The 15822-nt window shown below is 47.1% G+C and overlaps 1 protein-coding gene across 5 annotated transcripts in view; it reads left to right on the top strand.

Moving 5' to 3' along the window:
* The window catches only part of IGSF3 (immunoglobulin superfamily member 3), a 114037-nt gene that overhangs the window by 65352 nt on the left and 32863 nt on the right, over nucleotides 1–15822 (top strand). For 3 of the 5 annotated variants that reach the window (XR_014054798.1, XM_081493854.1, XM_081493857.1), the window contains 4 exons: nucleotides 2204–2614; nucleotides 7242–7631; nucleotides 9022–9081; nucleotides 11832–12233. Coding sequence is in view for 4 of the 5 variants with exons in the window: in XM_081493854.1 (XP_081349980.1) it covers nucleotides 2204–2614; nucleotides 7242–7631; nucleotides 9022–9081; nucleotides 11832–12233 (1263 nt within the window). In the remaining variant the exon portion in view is untranslated. The remainder of the gene's footprint in view (nucleotides 1–2203; nucleotides 2615–7241; nucleotides 7632–9021; nucleotides 9082–11831; nucleotides 12234–15822) is intronic. The other 2 variants (XM_081493855.1, XM_081493856.1) reach the window with 1 other exon arrangement.

A 15822-nucleotide genomic window follows, 5' to 3' on the forward strand; every position in this document is an offset into this window, starting at 1 on the left:
GAGAGAGCTGTCTGGGGTCCCTTTATAAGGGCACTGATCCCTGAATCTTTTTCCCTGGCAGTCTGTGCTTTCAATGCAGGGTATGCAGGTTAGATCCTTGGTTGGGGAACTAGGAATCTAGTTGGGGAACTGCCACATGCCAGGCAGTGCAGCCAAAAATTTTTTTTAAGGAGCCCTAATCCCGTTTATGAGAACTTCATCCTCATGACCTAATCACCTCCCAAAGACCTCATTTCCAGATACCAACACAGTGGGGATTGGGTTTTAACACAGGAATTTAGGGGACAGGGGAGAGCATAAACATTCACTCCATAACACTAAGTCACTTCTTTTATAGTACAGTTTTATTTGACTCTTTAGGGCTTCCCAGGTGGCGCTAGTGGTAAAGAATCCACCTAACAATGCAGGAGACACAAGAGACGTAGGTTCAATCCCTGGGTTGGGAAGATCCCCTGGAGTAGGAAATGGCAACATGCTCCAGTACTCAGGCCTGGAAAAATGCATTGGCAGAGGAGCCTGCAGGCTACAGTCCGCAGGGCTGCAAAGAGTCAGGTACGACTGAGCAGCTGAGCACATAACATAGCATTTGACTTTAAAGGAAGAATCCAAAGCTCCCCAAATATTTTAGAGGTCACCAAGTAGCATAGGTGAAGCAAGTTTCGTGTGTTCACTTGTAAATAGAAGGTTGAAGCTGCAACTTAAAGAAGATCTAATGCAGATGTTAAGAATTTAAGAGGAGGTTAACTGACCCTCTCTAACTGATGAAAGGGGATATGAAAATATAAGGCAAGGACATTTGTGGTTGATAAGCTGAAGAACTGATGAGGAAGATGAAGCATGTGTCATCTGCAGGAAGAGGCCGAACCTCCAGGAAATGATGGGCCTTTAGATGGCGCCTCTGAGCCACCCGGGGTGCTGCTGTGTCAGAAAGCAAGTGTGGTTACAGGACTCTGCTCAGACCTGGAGTGGGTCTCTGTGTCCTTTGGCGTCAGAGTAAGGAATTGTGCACCAGTCTCCTTTTACCCCTGTACCCCTCAGATGATGGAGGGAGCTGGAGGAGGGAGGGAGAGGAGAGGGAGATTTCCATGTGGATGGCTCTGGGCTACAATGTTTCCCAGTGTGAAGGGTCAAAAATATCAAGGCCATTCTGTTTTTCTGTCCAAGTCATAACTTCCAGGCTTAATTAAGATAATAAAAACTGGAAATCAAAATTTCCACCCTTCAAATCAGAGAAGGGGATGGTGTTTAGTCTCCAGAGTAAAATGCTGACCAAGTGACCACAGAGGTAATCTGATCGCTTGCCTGACTCATCCCCATTCCATGGCTTCCTTCTAGCCCATGAACACATGTTGACACATGAGTTTTATGAAAATTAAACCTAATAAAAAATTGAGGACCCTGCTGTTGCTCTCTACCACAACCCCCTTTTTTAAAAAAAAAAAAAAAAGAAGAAATAGCTTTTCTAGAGCACTGCATTGCTGACGTGAGTTGGGGGAACATGGGCGTAGAGTGGCTAGAAAGGAGAAAATGAGCAAGTTGTATAGAAAATGTGACACTCCAGCTTCCAGGAACTCCTTTTGTTTGAAGATGAGTCAGTAGCCAAGTTAAAGTTTCTGAAAGCAACTTCACCTTGAACAACAAAATCTTATTTCACCTGACATAAGATTTCTTTGATGTGTTATTTTCAGTGAGTTCATTTATTGTGTAAAATGAAATGCAATGTCTACAAACATTATTTTATCAATTTTTTAATTGAAGTGTAGCTGATTTACAACATTTCAGGTGTACAGTAGAGTGATTCAGTTACACAGACACACACATAAATATATGTATACTTTTTCAGATTGCTTTCTGTTATAGGTTATTATAAGATATTGAATATAGTTCCCTGTGCTATACAGTAAGCCCTTGTTGTTTTCTATTTTATATATAGTGGTGTGTCTTTGTTAATCCAAAATTCCCAGTTTATCCCTCTGCTCCCAACCCACTTTTTATCCGAGTGTTATTGAAATACCAAACAGGAAGCATAAGTGCCAAACAGTTGCAGTCCAAATCCAGACAGAAGTCTCGTTCCGTTTCTCTGCTGCCCAGGGTCCTCTGTGGCCCCACAGAACTGTGGAAGCCCGGGTGGGTTGGCACTCAGCCCCGCGAGTGTAAGATCTGTAGCCTAGTGACCGTGCTTGGGGCGGTTCCTGTGTTGCAGTGATCCCGGACTCCCTGCAGGCCACCGCTGTGCCCCAGACTTTGCACAAAGTGGAGCAGGACCTGCTGGAGCTCACATGTGACGTAGCCACGGAGACGCTGCAGCACACCCACCTGTCGGTGGCCTGGCTCCGGCAGCGGGGTGGCGAGAAGCCGGTGGAGGTCATCACCCTGAGCCGGGACTTTGTGCTGCAGTCGAGCAGCGACTACGCGCAGAGGCGGAGCCTGGGGGAGGTGCACCTGGACAAGCTGGGGAGCACCACCTTCCGCCTCACCATCTTCCACCTGCAGCCCTCCGACCAGGGCGAGTTCTACTGCGAGGCCACTGAGTGGATCCAGGACCCGGATGGCTCGTGGTTCCCCATGACCCGAAAGCGTTCCGAGGGGACCGTGGTCAACGTCCAGCCCACCGGTGAGTCCGTCTGCTGGGATGGAGGATCAGACACCGGGAGGTGGTGCAGACTCCTTTGACGACTCTGCAAGATCTCTGGCTCCCTAGGGGCCAGGTATCCCAAGCCCTGACCCTCTCTGACTACACTCTCCCAGCCCCTGAGTCCAGCTGGGCTCCAGATTAGAGCTGACAGCTGTTGGTGGCTGCTTCAGCTGGGCTGGGGGCAGGCGTACTGTGGGCGCTCGGTCCACTGGTTGGAGGGTATGGTTGTGCCGGCACGGAGATGCAGGAAGTGCCCAAGGGTCCTTGCGTTGCTGCTCACCTCTAATGAGGGCCTGCCACTGTTCTGACAGTCAGAGGTGTGGTTTGTGGGAGATGAGCTGGGGTGCCTGAAGTACAAGCTGTTGGGGGGACTTCTCTTCAGGACCTGTCTCTTGACTCTCCTGCCCCACTTGCTCCAGTTAAATGGTGGTGGTCTTGGTCTCTGCATAGCTCTCTTGCATAGCTCTCTCTCATTCTGGGGCTGTGCTTCTGATTTACCTAATAGCATGGATGCCCAGGCTTGGGCAATACAGATTACTGAGTCAGGCTTCCGGGGTGGAATCTGGGAAGCTGAGTTTTCAGTACACTCCACTATAGACAGTCTATGCTTTGTCAAGCATAGCTCTAGAGCCAACAGGGCAGAAGCGATTCTCTAGGTGCCTAATGGATGTGAGAACTTTACAAGGAGGGTTAGGCTCCTGGACTGGGAGCATTTTATCTGTTCTGTAGGATCCAGAGTATTTAGCGGCTTCTGAAACTTCCGGTACTAAGAAACCCACAGAAGGCGCTTTATTTCATATTTATCCCTTCCCTTCCTGGCTGGTTTTAAGAGCAGCTTCAAAAGTCTGGGCCACATTTTGAGTCTTAATGCTTTTAAATTAGGTTGCATCAGTTAATCTTCTTTATTTTAGTCTTGCCAATTTGGAATGAGGATTTTTTTTTAATTTGCCCAGCAAATGTATCCAGACTAAGCAAAAGGAAAACTAGGTGGAAAAAAAATAGTCGATGACTTCACTCCCTGTCCCAGTGATGTTCTGGTTCAGTGGTTGTAGCCCCAGTGTTGCCCTTCTCTTACTTCATTTCAGTCAACATTTAGTAAGCCTCTGCAGCATTGCAGGTGTGGTGATAGGCACTGGGGACTCAGAGATGAAGAACGCTTGGTCCCTGCCTTAGGGAACTGCAGATATGAAAGCCAGTGGCTGAGTGGAGGACGCTGACTGTGATGATGGTGTGGTGGATGGGGTGCTCTGGGGACACAGCGAATATAACTCTTCTGACAACAGTGTTTTCCCTGGATGGGGTCGTTAAAGCAGATTCAGGAAAACCAACACATTTGGTGACTTTGAGTTGAGGCTTGAAGCTTGAGCAGGCATCAGGAGGAGAAGCATAAAGGTACAGAATTGTTTATCATGTTTGGCAAGCACAGAGAAATCAAGGGTAGGCAGATGTTGAGTTCCAGATATGAGTGGGTAGAGATAAGAGATAGGAGATAGGAAAGATGGCCTGAAGCCCCATCTGCTGGAATGTGAGCTTGGCTTTGACTCTGTGGTCCAAGCAGCTCTCAAGCTGTTCTCCTTGGACTCTTAGGAGCCCCATAGAGGTGCCTGAGCAGTCGCTTTGTGGGTGGACGTGTGTGCATGGGTGGATGTCGTGGTGGGAGATGCTGGAGGAAGGCATGTGAGGCCTACAGAGTTCCCTCCTTGCCTCAACCAAATGTTTTCTATATCGGGCAATAAAAGACTTTGCATGCGGAAAGGAAGACACCCTCTCCTCTGCCCGAGCAAAGTCTGAAAACCACTGCTGTAAACACTAGGAGCAGGGAATAGAGATTTGTAAACAAATCAGTGACACAATCAGACTGGGTTTTAGAAAGGAAAAACCATGGAGGCCACCTAGGGTTGACCTGACAGGTTGGATCTGAAGTCAGGAGATCAGGGAGGGAAGGGCTGATGAGGCCATAGCTGGGTCAGTGGCACTGACCTGGGAAGTGAGCAGTGGGTGCTAAGGGCAACAGAATGGAGAGCACTAGGGAAGGAGGAACCCAAACATTGGGAGCCCTGAGGCTGGGGCGCAGGGTGATTCCTTGAACTGTGATAAGGAGGGATGAGGTAATGTGCCAAGTCATACTTGAAAGCCTCTGCTTCCCCTTTAGTGGCAGCACTGGTTGGCTTTTCTTTTTGTTCTTGTCAGTTTTGGTCAAGGAGTCCATTCTGCAAACAGACTCTCATGGAGATGCTCCGTGTGTGAAGCAGCCAGCATGTCATCAGACATGGAGCTCAGTTTGAGGTTGAACTTGGGACTAATGAGGCCCCAGGAAAAGTCCATGGGATGAAATTGGGAAAGGACCCAGGAGAACTGTAGCAGTGAGAGGTGGTCAAGGGAGCAAGTCCCAGTGACAAAGAAACAGAGTGGTCAGGCCAATAGGCAAGAAGCAGGAAGGAAGGTGTTATGGACACAAGCTAGGAGAGCTGGTCCAGAGGCTAAAACCTATGTGACAAAAGCCTTCAGTTGTGATGGGTGGGGGTGGGGTGGGGAGGTGCCACTGGAGACATTTGCTCAGTCAGTGAAGTGTGGGAGAAAGTCAGAAGCAAAATTTCAGTGAGCTGAGGAGGGAGAGGGGATTGGAAAAAGCATAAATCAGTGTATGGAGGTTTAATTGACTAGGGAAGAACAAGGGCAAATTGCTGGGCAGAAAGGAGGAATCTCGTCTTAACCTGGCAATGTGAAGGCGTCATCATGCCAGGAGGGGGAATCCCATGAGATCAGAAGAATCTAAGGAAGACTGCCACAGTTGCAACCAGCCTCACTCTGAGGAAGTGGTAAGTCTGAGGTCTGGGGCACCTGTTTGTAAGTCTTTGGTGGCATTTATGTGGAAGGGGTGCTTTTTTTTGTTTAAATCACTGACGTTGAGTTATAAGTTACTGCAGTGTGGTTGACCAGAAAGCCAGTGCTGGCAGCTGACGTGGGTTCAGTCCCATGTGGGTGTGTGTGTCTAGACAGAGGCTGGCAGAGTGAAACCCACATCTCTCAGGTTGGTCTTTTGGGAGGGGAAGTGGAGGCAACAGGTGTCACTTTGGAAGTGAGACCCTACAGTCACTGAGTCTAGTTCACTTTGTCAGGAAGTTTGGGTAATAAAAGGAAGAGGCTGATTCGCTGGAGAAAATAGGTATTTGGGGCAAGAGACTGGCTCCAGTGGGAAGGGAGGAGATGGAGAGCCTGAGGAATGGGTGGGTATAAAACGAGAAGGGGAATGTGGGAGCAAGTACTCTTGTGATTCCTGTGTTTTTAGGGAAATGGGATTCTCATCTGCTTGAATAGTGCATGGGATGGGGGATAAGAACAAGGCAAGGTGGGATTTCCCTGGTAGTCCAGTGATTAAGACTCTGTGCTTCCAACACAGGAGGCGAGGGTTTGATCCCTGGTCATGGTAACTAAGATCCCCCATGCAACACAGGGTGGCCAAAAAAAAAAAAAAAAAAGGATGAGGCAAAGGCCCTAACAATAGAGGTAAAGACTTACGAATGCCAGTGTAAGGAAGACAGTTGAGATTGGAGCTTATGATTCTACAAGGGATCCAAACATCCCTGTGATGAGATTCTCCCTTCCTTGTTCTCTGTAGAGGAACAGAGATGGAACTAGGAAGAGAAGGACTTGGGCAGTGGTTGAAGCTACAGCCTCCCCTACCTAAGGCTCTGTGACTCTGTTTCCAGAAGCTTCTCCAGCCCTTCACTCCTTTGTGCCCTGCCACCACTGCCCATGAGACACGATAATTGTCTTATGGCATTGACAGACACACCATTGTGCAGGGCAGGCAGTGAGCCCTTCTTTGATCATTGCCCTGCCCCCTCCCCCCATTCCTGATTAAGCTTCTGGTTCTTTGAAGGGTGCTTGGGTTCACTGACTGTTTTAGAGGTCATGTGGCTGTCAGCGGAACTAGGTACTTGCCCCCTCCATCTTTCTAGAGGTGGACTAGTGAGAAGACATTCGTTTTCACTTTTCCTATGCTATTTTGTTAGGGATTGTCTTTTTATTTCCAGTATTCACAGGGTGGAAGACATTTTTCTCTCTCTCCATAAATAGACTGAGAAAAATAGACATTTTTTCTCTCTCCAAATAGATAAATAGACTGAGAGAAAGAATATTTATTAGGATTGGGGTCAGCACCTGGGCCACTGGGTAATTTTGTCTCACAAGTCTAGCAGGGTAATGTCTATAATATCTACTGAAAATATTTGTACTGCTGACGCTTTGACGGAGTTCTGGGCATATAGATCAAGGTTGGACCTTTGTCATCTGCCGTGCAAGTGAAATTAGGAGTGATATTGCTTGCTGATCTCTGGGAGTGTAATCTAAGGCATTATAAGCTGCAGACAGAGCTTCGTCATCTTGATTGGGATAACAAGACCCTTAAACTTTCTGGGTCTGGCTACCTTGGAGTTTCCTCTGAGATATTCGAGAGTTTTTCTCTTAAGACAGGTGTGGCAGTGCCTTCCCAGTAGTCAGCTTGACGAGAAGGTGGCGACGGTGGGGAATTTGCTGATGCAGCTTGGAGCGCTGGGGCCCTTGGTCACCCAGAATGCATCCACCTTGTTATTTGTTTTCTCAGACAAAGAGTTCACCGTTCGGCTGGAGACGGAGAAGCGGCTGTACACGGTGGGAGAGCCAGTGGAGTTCAGATGCATCCTGGAGGCGCAGAACATTCCCGACCGTTACTTCGCTGTCTCCTGGGCCTTCAACAGCTCCCTCATCGCCAGCATGGGGCCGAACGCCGTGCCAGTCCTCAACAGTGAGTTCGCCCATCGGGAGGCCAGGGGCCAGCTCAAAGTGGCCAAGGAGAGCGACAGTGTCTTCGTGCTGAAGATCTACCACCTCCGCCAGGAGGACAGTGGCAAATACAACTGTCGTGTGACGGAGAGGGAGAAAACGGTAACTGGGGAATTCATCGACAAGGAGAGCAAGCGTCCCAAGAACATCCCCATCATCGTCCTCCCCATCAGTAAGTGCAGGGAGGGGCCGCTTCCTTTCCCTCCTCCCACTGGTCTGGTCCAGGAGCTAGCATCATCTCAGGGAAGTCTGGGGAGAAGAGAAGAGCTGTGGAGAGGGCCCGGCAGGTTCAATCAGCTGGCAGAGAAAACCAGTTACCCCTCTCCTTTCTCCAGCTCACCTGCCCACACTTAGCACCCTGCCCCCTCCCCCCTCCAGTAGGCAGAGCATGAGGTGTGTGTTTGCAGGCTGCTGAGAGGCCTGGCAGATCCAAATGCTAGCAGCTCTGTATAAATGCCAACAGTGCCAGCTCAGCTTGGAGACCAACCAGGACTCCAGCACAGCTGTTCGCTCCCATGTGGGAATAAAATCCCAGAAGAAATGGGTAGGTGCCTGTCTTGAAACCTCACTTAAGAGGGTTGGTCTTTTATGGGAGGATTTTAAATCCTAAAGCACATTATTAGGAAAGATTTGCTCTCTGGGTTTGAGGGTGTAGGGATTGGCATTTCCCTAATTGTCTCTTCCCTTCTGGAAGTGGGTTTTTAAAAGTCAGTGGATGGCACCTCTCACATCATCCTGGAGCATAGGCTTTTAAAGCTTAGCTCATTTCCAGGGTTGCTTAGGTGGGCTCCCAGCCTGCTTGTAACTGGCATTGTCTGAGTGGGTATCTGTCAGGACTGGGGGATTAGGGGACTGCCTATGTTTGCTTATCTTGGATTTAATCATTCATAGTATCAGCATGTCCTTATTAATATCTCATTTCTCTCATTATTTTTAGTAAAAAGAGAAAGCTTAAAATGCTCTGATTTTAAACAAGCTGGTGAAGTTTTTAAACTAACCTTTAACCTTTTTCTCCACTGCTCAAACTGTTCTTTCTCTTAGGCTTGTAATGATTCCCTTTATATTTTTATTTACACTTTGACATTTTTAATACAGTTTCAAGTGTGAAGAAAAAAAATAGACAGCAGGGGTCTTGCAGCTCTTTTCTTTTCTCACCAAAAAGATGGCTTTCTTTTGTGCTTTTTTTTTTTTTTTTAATTGCTCTCTGACACACATCTCATTGTCTTGAAATTCTTTTCTTTCTTATTCCCCCCTGCAATGCCTAGCATGGTGCTTTGCATAGGGTAGATGCTTGCTGAATATTTGTAGAATGGAATTTGTTGAATTGGATGGGATTTGTTGAATTGGATGCCCCTTCTTTACTATTTTCCTGTCGGTCTGTGCTTGCCTTAACCACGGACTCTCTACTTTTAAATCTGCAACTAATTCCTCATTGTTCTGTAAGGATCCAGTGAAGGGCAGCCACACTGTGTCCTTCCTCTGTGTTTTGTACTAAGCGATTTCCCCCACCCTCTTCCAAGAACTTGTTTGATGATCTGTGGCCTGCTATATTGCTTTTCCAGCAGATAACTGGGTAGTTAAAGTCCCCCAGCACCACCAGATCCTGCCCCAAGGCCACTTGGGTAAGTCTACCAAAGAACACAGTGAATCACATCGGTAATGGTGATAATAAAAACTTGGATTTTAATGGTGCTTTTCCTCCCAAGAGCCCAAAGTGCTTCTGCGTATATCATCTCCTTCTCCGCTCCCAGCCCTCCAATCCAGTAGTATTCTGTTCATCCTCTGAATGAAGAGACCAGAGCACCATACAGGAAAATGGCTAAGCCGGTTCCATTTAGTGGTCAAGCTTGCATCGCATTAGAAATATCTGCTTCTAACTCCAGATCCACTGCTCTGTGCTTAGCCTGTGCTCCACCACCAGTCTCCTGATTTGGAATTTTGTTGTGACCATGCACTTAGATTCTCATTAGTTCTGTCCTGGTTTTCATTTAATCCAGAGAGTTTTAAATTGCTGGCTGCCTTTTTCTCAAGCCTGGAAACACTTGTAAATAGTCTTAATGGGCAGTTAGCTTTGTGTCTGTATTTGCTTTTGCCTGGGCTGCAGAATGTTTTTTGTTTTTTTTTTCCTTGTAGTTTCACATCTAACTGCATGGTTTTTTCAGGCTTGCTCAAACAGCAGATCACCAAACAGCAGCCCTCGTAACAAATGAGCCAGGGCTTATAGAAGAGCCCATTAGGGTGATAGTAGAGGGTGGGAGTGATGCCCTGTAAGTCATTCTTCTGCTTAAGGCAAAAGGAGACTTTTTTTTCCACTGATGCCAAAGTTGCCCTTCTTTAATTTCTCACTTTGAATTGATGGTACTGGAAGTGAGTCATTAATGAGTCTTTAATCTAAAGAGGAATATTGTTGCTGTTAACAATAATGAAAAATAATTACCCAATCTGATACCTCAGTGTCATGACCTTTAGAAGTAGGACTGTTAGTACCTCCATTTTGCACATGAGAAATGAAAGCTTGTGTAGATTAAGTAAGAGCCCCAAGGCTGCAGGGTTAGGAAGCAGTAGAGTTGGGCCTGGAACCTGGTCTGTCTGCCTCCAAACCCTAGTTTTTAACCATGAGTGCTGTAGATGTAGCTATTCAGGAGCTGTCATCACCATGAATCGTCTTGGTGTGGCTCCTGGGAAAATTCCTATTCCCCACTCTGTCCATCTAGACCTTTTTTCATGTGAAACAAGCTTACCTGGAATGGTTGGCCCACACGTTCACTATAGCAAGAGCTCCATGCCTGGCTCAGTGCTCCTCTTTGCCTCCTCCTGCCTGTGGGGAAAACACAGGGCTCAGACTGATTGCAAATGCATGATCGTGGGCATGCTTTTCCCCTCGGTAATTGGGTGTGCCCCTTGATCTGGGATTGGATTTATTGATTGATTCAAAATTATTGTATGTGTTTCATGTGGATGGTGCCCAGAAAATTGGAGCCAAATCAATCTGGTACTTGCTGTTTTTTTTTTTTATACCTTACTTTTTGAGTTCTGTAGATAATTATACAAAATAATATATGCATAATCAAGATAGATTAAAATACCCAAAGCCTTTATGAAAAACAAATAGTGGGAATAGTTAAATTAATGATCATGATTACCAGTTTTTGAAAACGTGTGTATTAGGTGATTTATAGACATTGGCTTATTTACTTTATAATCTTTAAAAAACTGCACAACATAAATAACACTCTCCCCACCCATCCCATTGAAGAAGGCATGTAGAGCTTAAATAATTTCATTGGAGGAGGTCAGATAGCTAAGTGAGTAGCAAAGGAACAAAGGGAGTTGGAATCCTTACCCTGGAGTTTGATTGGCAGAAAGTCAAGGTCGAGAGCAGCAGAACCCCTGGGCTGAAGGTGGATGGCAATGGGAAGGCAAGCCATTGCCTTAGGTCTGTTCCTTTATGTTGATGAAAGCCTGAAAGGTTGCTCACCACTCGCTCTGTGAAACGAGGCCATAGCTGCTGCATTATTGCTCACAACCAAGGAAGAAAGCACATGTTATCCTCCAAATACTTCCTGTCATTTTTTTTTCTATTTCCTAATATTGCCCTGAAAGACTCAAATGACATATATGAATGTTCAGCTTTTATTTGACTGCTATAGCCCTAAATGATGGGAAGATTAGGCGAAGCAGAATTTTCAAGCTATTTAACTCACTGAAAATCCAAGTCAAAAATTCTTAACCCTGCTGAACACATTCCAGTCATCATCCATCAGACTCTGAGGGGGATTGGTTCCAAGACCGCCCCAAATCTGAGGATGCTCAAGTCCTTATATAAAGTGGCATTTTGGATTTACATATAACCCACGCTCATCATCTTTAGACTACTTATACCTAATACAATGTAAATGCTATGTAAAGAGTTCCCAGTTTGCCAAAATTCAAGTTTTGCTTTTTGGAACTTTCTGGAATTTTTTTTTTTTTTTTGGAATCTTTTCTATCCACAGTTGGTTGAATCCACTTGTGTGGAACCTATGGATATGGAGGGCTGACTGTACCTGACGAATTGTTTTATGCCCTAAGGGTAATGTTTTATGACGTATTTCTTAGGTTCTGATCCAGTCTCAGGTCTTAGGCCCTCATTGTACCACACGTTATCTTTGCACCCATCAAAGGCCCTCCTAGGTTATCAGATCTAAAATCACAGGCAGCAAAGCCCAGAGCCAGCCAGGGCTCATGGCAACAAGCATCAGAGGGCTTGCATCCTCCCAGGTCCCCTGTACCTGAATAGAGTGACACTCGTACCCCTTCTCCTGTGATGTCTGTGGGGAGGGCACAGTGGAGCCCAGAAAGCCCCAGCGTGGCACTCTCTCCCTCTCCCCAGAGAGCAGCATCTTGGTGGAGGTGGCCAGCAACACCAGCGTCGTCCTGGAGGGCGACAACCTGCACCTTTCCTGCAGCATCCGGACGGCGGGCCGGCCACTCGGCCGCTTCTCCGTCATCTGGCAGCTGGTGGACCGGCAGAACCGCCGCAGCAACATCATGTGGCTGGACCGAGATGGCACCGTGCAGCCCGGCGCGTCCTACTGGGAGCGCAGCAGCTTTGGGGGTGTCCAGATGGAGCAGGTGCAGCCCAACTTGTTCAGCCTGGGCATCTTCAACAGCAGGAAGGAAGACGAGGGCCAGTATGAATGCCACGTGACCGAATGGGTGCGGACCGTGGACGGCGAGTGGCAGGTCGTAGGGGAGCGCCGGGCCAGCACTCCCGTCTCCATCACCGCTCTCGGTAAGTAAGCTCTGCTGTCTTTTGGTGGGACCATTGGGGAGATGCTCCCGTATCAAGACCCTTATGGGAAAAAGTCACTCAGTTGTGTCCGACTCTTTGAGACCCCGTGGACTACAGCCAGCCAGGCTCCTCTGTCCGTGGGATACTAGAATGGGTTGCCATTTCCTTCTCCAGGGGATCTTCTCAACCCAGGGATTGAACCCGGGTCTCCTGCACTGCAGGCGGACTCTATCATCTGAGCCACCAGGGAAGTACATGGGAAATAGATGGCACCTTCCAAAGGTTTTGATTGAAGAAAGCATTGACGAAGTATGGATGGGGTTCAGGGAACCAACAGTGGTTCAGCATGGTGGGGCCAGGGGACAGGTGACAGCTGGGCACTGTTACTACTCCTGGGCCTGGGTGGTAGGAATGAAGTTGTAAGGATTCTGGCCTGGGTGGTCCCAGGTAGAGGATCAAAGGTCACTGCTAAAACTAACCTGGAAGAATGAAAGCAGATTCTCTCCCTCCTGCACCCAGGCCCTCCTGTCCAGGGGCTCAGCCCTCCTGGCAGTTTAGAGCCTGGCAGAGAAGGATAGGACAAAACCTTTCACCATTTATTTAGCATTTACTACCCTTCCTGCCTGAGTGTAAATGCTTAAGCATTTAGAATCCTCACCTAGCCTACAAGTAAACACTGTCATTTTACAAGGAGACTCCTGAGACGGGATAACTCATTTGCCCAGGGCTATAGCTTTTAAATGACAGACCCACAGTCTTGAACCCAGGAAACCAGCAATCTACCTTAAAATTTTTTTCAAAGCCTGTGTTTTTATCTTTTCCTCCATATGGCTTTTCCTAAAGAAAGCCATTTCCTGATTAGCATGAAATTAAGATACCTCGATATTTGCTAAAACCAGGGTATATTAGATTTCCTTGTCACGGGGTAGTTAAAGAGGCTTCCATCAACATTTATCTGCCAAATAGAATCTGTATATTACATTTTACAAGACCAGTCAGCTACTTTGCTGGGAAGGTACCTTGTCATATTAGGTGTTCCTGTTTGCCAAGAGACTGTGACATCAGTTGTCCTCAGCAATTTCGCATCCCTCACCTGGACCATGCTCACCTTCCTGGTTGGTAGGGATGCTGTTGTTTCTGGGCACACCCCACCGGAAGTGGCAGCTCCAAGTGGTTTTGCCCTCACCAAAGTTCTGTGTCACCACTCGCCCCAGATCAGAACTACTTTTCCTTTCTAAAGCCTAATCCCAAAGTTTGACCTGCTTTCTGCACTCACCATGCAGCTCTGATTTCTGTCTCTGGAAACCTCATCTAGTGGTTGAGTTTCCTGTTCAGCTCAATCCCTGAGCCTTGCTCAGCATCCTCTGTGGACATGTGGGAAAGGAACCTGTGAGGAGAGTCCTGGGTGTCCCAACAGGGGGAGTCTCTCCTGTCCTGTGAGGCTAGGAATGTCTGAGGGGTGGTTAGAGTTAGAAGTAATTTTATAGCATCAGATTGTCCTCTGATTTTTTTTTTAAACCACATATATATATATTTTTAACTTTTTGGCTTTTCTGGGTCTTTGTTGTGGCACAGGCTTAGTTGCACCATGGCATGTGGGATCTTAGTTCCCTGACCAGGGATCAAACCCAGTCCTCTGCGTTAGAAGGCTGATTCTCAACCACTGGACCACCAGGGAAGTCCCTGTCCTCTGAATTTTTTCATATTCATTGTATGTCTGTGGTTCCCACGGCTAGGACTTACCAAGGGATTCTGACCTAACTCTGCAAAAAGATTTCATTCCATACCTTGTCTTTTACCAATGGAGTTTAAAATACTTTCCTTTTAAGTAAACTATATATGTAGCAATATAGTATTACTATGTATTACTATATATGTAACAAAATATAGTAATACTGTAACAGTACCTTGAAGGTGCTGTTCCAAGTATTTTACAAATACTAACTCATTTAATTTTCACAAAGACCCATTTTACAGGTGGCGAAATAGAGGCAGAAGATTAAGTAACTCATTCAACGTCACACAAGTAGAACGTGTTGAAATTGGGCATCTGGCTCCAGGGTCTGTGCCTTTACGCTAACCACTGCCTTATGCTTCCCAGGAGTAAAGCCACCTAATAAGGCCCCTTATGTCACTGGAATCAGTGACATACATGTTTGTAGTCTGACTGCCTTCCACTGGCAGCTTGATAGTGGGCAATTTATTTACCCTCTCTGGGCCTCCTCTATTTCCTCATCTGTAAGAAAAGAGTGATAAGCCCACCTGTCCTGCAAGGTTGTGTTGAGGATTCAGTGAAGTGAGGTGAAAGCGAAGCAGTTGGCACCATGCCTGGCACATAGATAGTGCTCACGAAATTCTGGCTGCTGTCAGTTTTAGGATCATAACCAGTGTGTTAATGGTCCGTCATACTCTCAGGGCTGTCGGGACTCTAATCACCCACCCTGAGGAGTCAGTATTTTGGGTTAGGGATGCTGGAATAGGAGAGACTCAGCCTAGCACACCTGCAGGGCCCCACTTCACCCAAGGTCCCCCCTTCTGAAGATCAGCCCTTCCTGCTGTGGGTCCTTTGCTGCCTTTTTTCCCTGGATTCCATGAGGAGATGGAACTCAGACTAGGGAGCCAGCCCGAGCTGCCCTGCCTGGGGAGCATGGGCACCTGCCCCCCCAACCTTCCTCCCCCTTCTCCACCACAAGTGCGCTGATGGGCCGGGCATGAAGGAAATTGGCACTGGGCTCCTTTCTCTTGTTTCAGCGTGGAATCCAAGCTATCTAGGGACAGTCCCACTCCATTTCCTCAACCTCTGCTGTTCAGGGGTAGGGTGGGGTGGGGTGGACATTGACGCACCACAAATCCATGTGAAGGTTTCACTGGGAAGGGTTTGCTAGTGCTACGTAAGGAGAATCACCACCAGCTTCTTTCTGTGAGGTCCTGTGTATTGTTGGGTTTGTGTGTCCAACATGCTAGCAGAAGTAATACTGGCCTGGGCATCAAAAGTGCCCCATGTTCTTTATGTCGGTGTCTGTTTTGCTCTCTCATATATAGGGTCATTGTTACCATCTTTCTAAATTGCATATATATGCATTAATATACTGTATTGGTGTTTTTCTTTCTGACTTAATTCACTCTGTATAATAGGCTCCAGTTTCATCCACCTCATTAGAACTGATTCAAATGCATTCTTTTTAATAGCCAAGTAATATTCCATCCGGAGAAGGCAATGGCACCCCACTCCAGTATTCTTGCCTGGAAAATCCCATGGACAGAGGAGCCTCGTAGGCTACAGTCCATGGGGTCGCTAAGAGTCGGACACAACTGAGCAACTTCACTTTCACTTTTCCCTTTCATGTTCTGGAGAAGGAAATGGCAGCCCACTCCAGTATTCTTGCCTGGAGAATCCCAGGGACGGCGGAGCCTGGTGGGCTGCCATCTGTGGGGTCGCACAGTCAGGCACAACTGAAGCGACTTAGCAGCAGCAGCAATATTCCATTGTATATATATATATATATACCACAACTTTCTTATCCATTCGCCTGCCGATGGACACCTAGGGTAAGAACCACTACAATATTGTTGTAAAGTAATTAGCCCC

This window comes from Giraffa tippelskirchi, chromosome 5 (genome assembly GCF_054371585.1).
Source record: "Giraffa tippelskirchi isolate mGirTip1 chromosome 5, T2T-mGirTip1v1.2.pri, whole genome shotgun sequence".
In the NCBI taxonomy this organism is placed as follows: domain Eukaryota; kingdom Metazoa; phylum Chordata; class Mammalia; order Artiodactyla; family Giraffidae; genus Giraffa; species Giraffa tippelskirchi.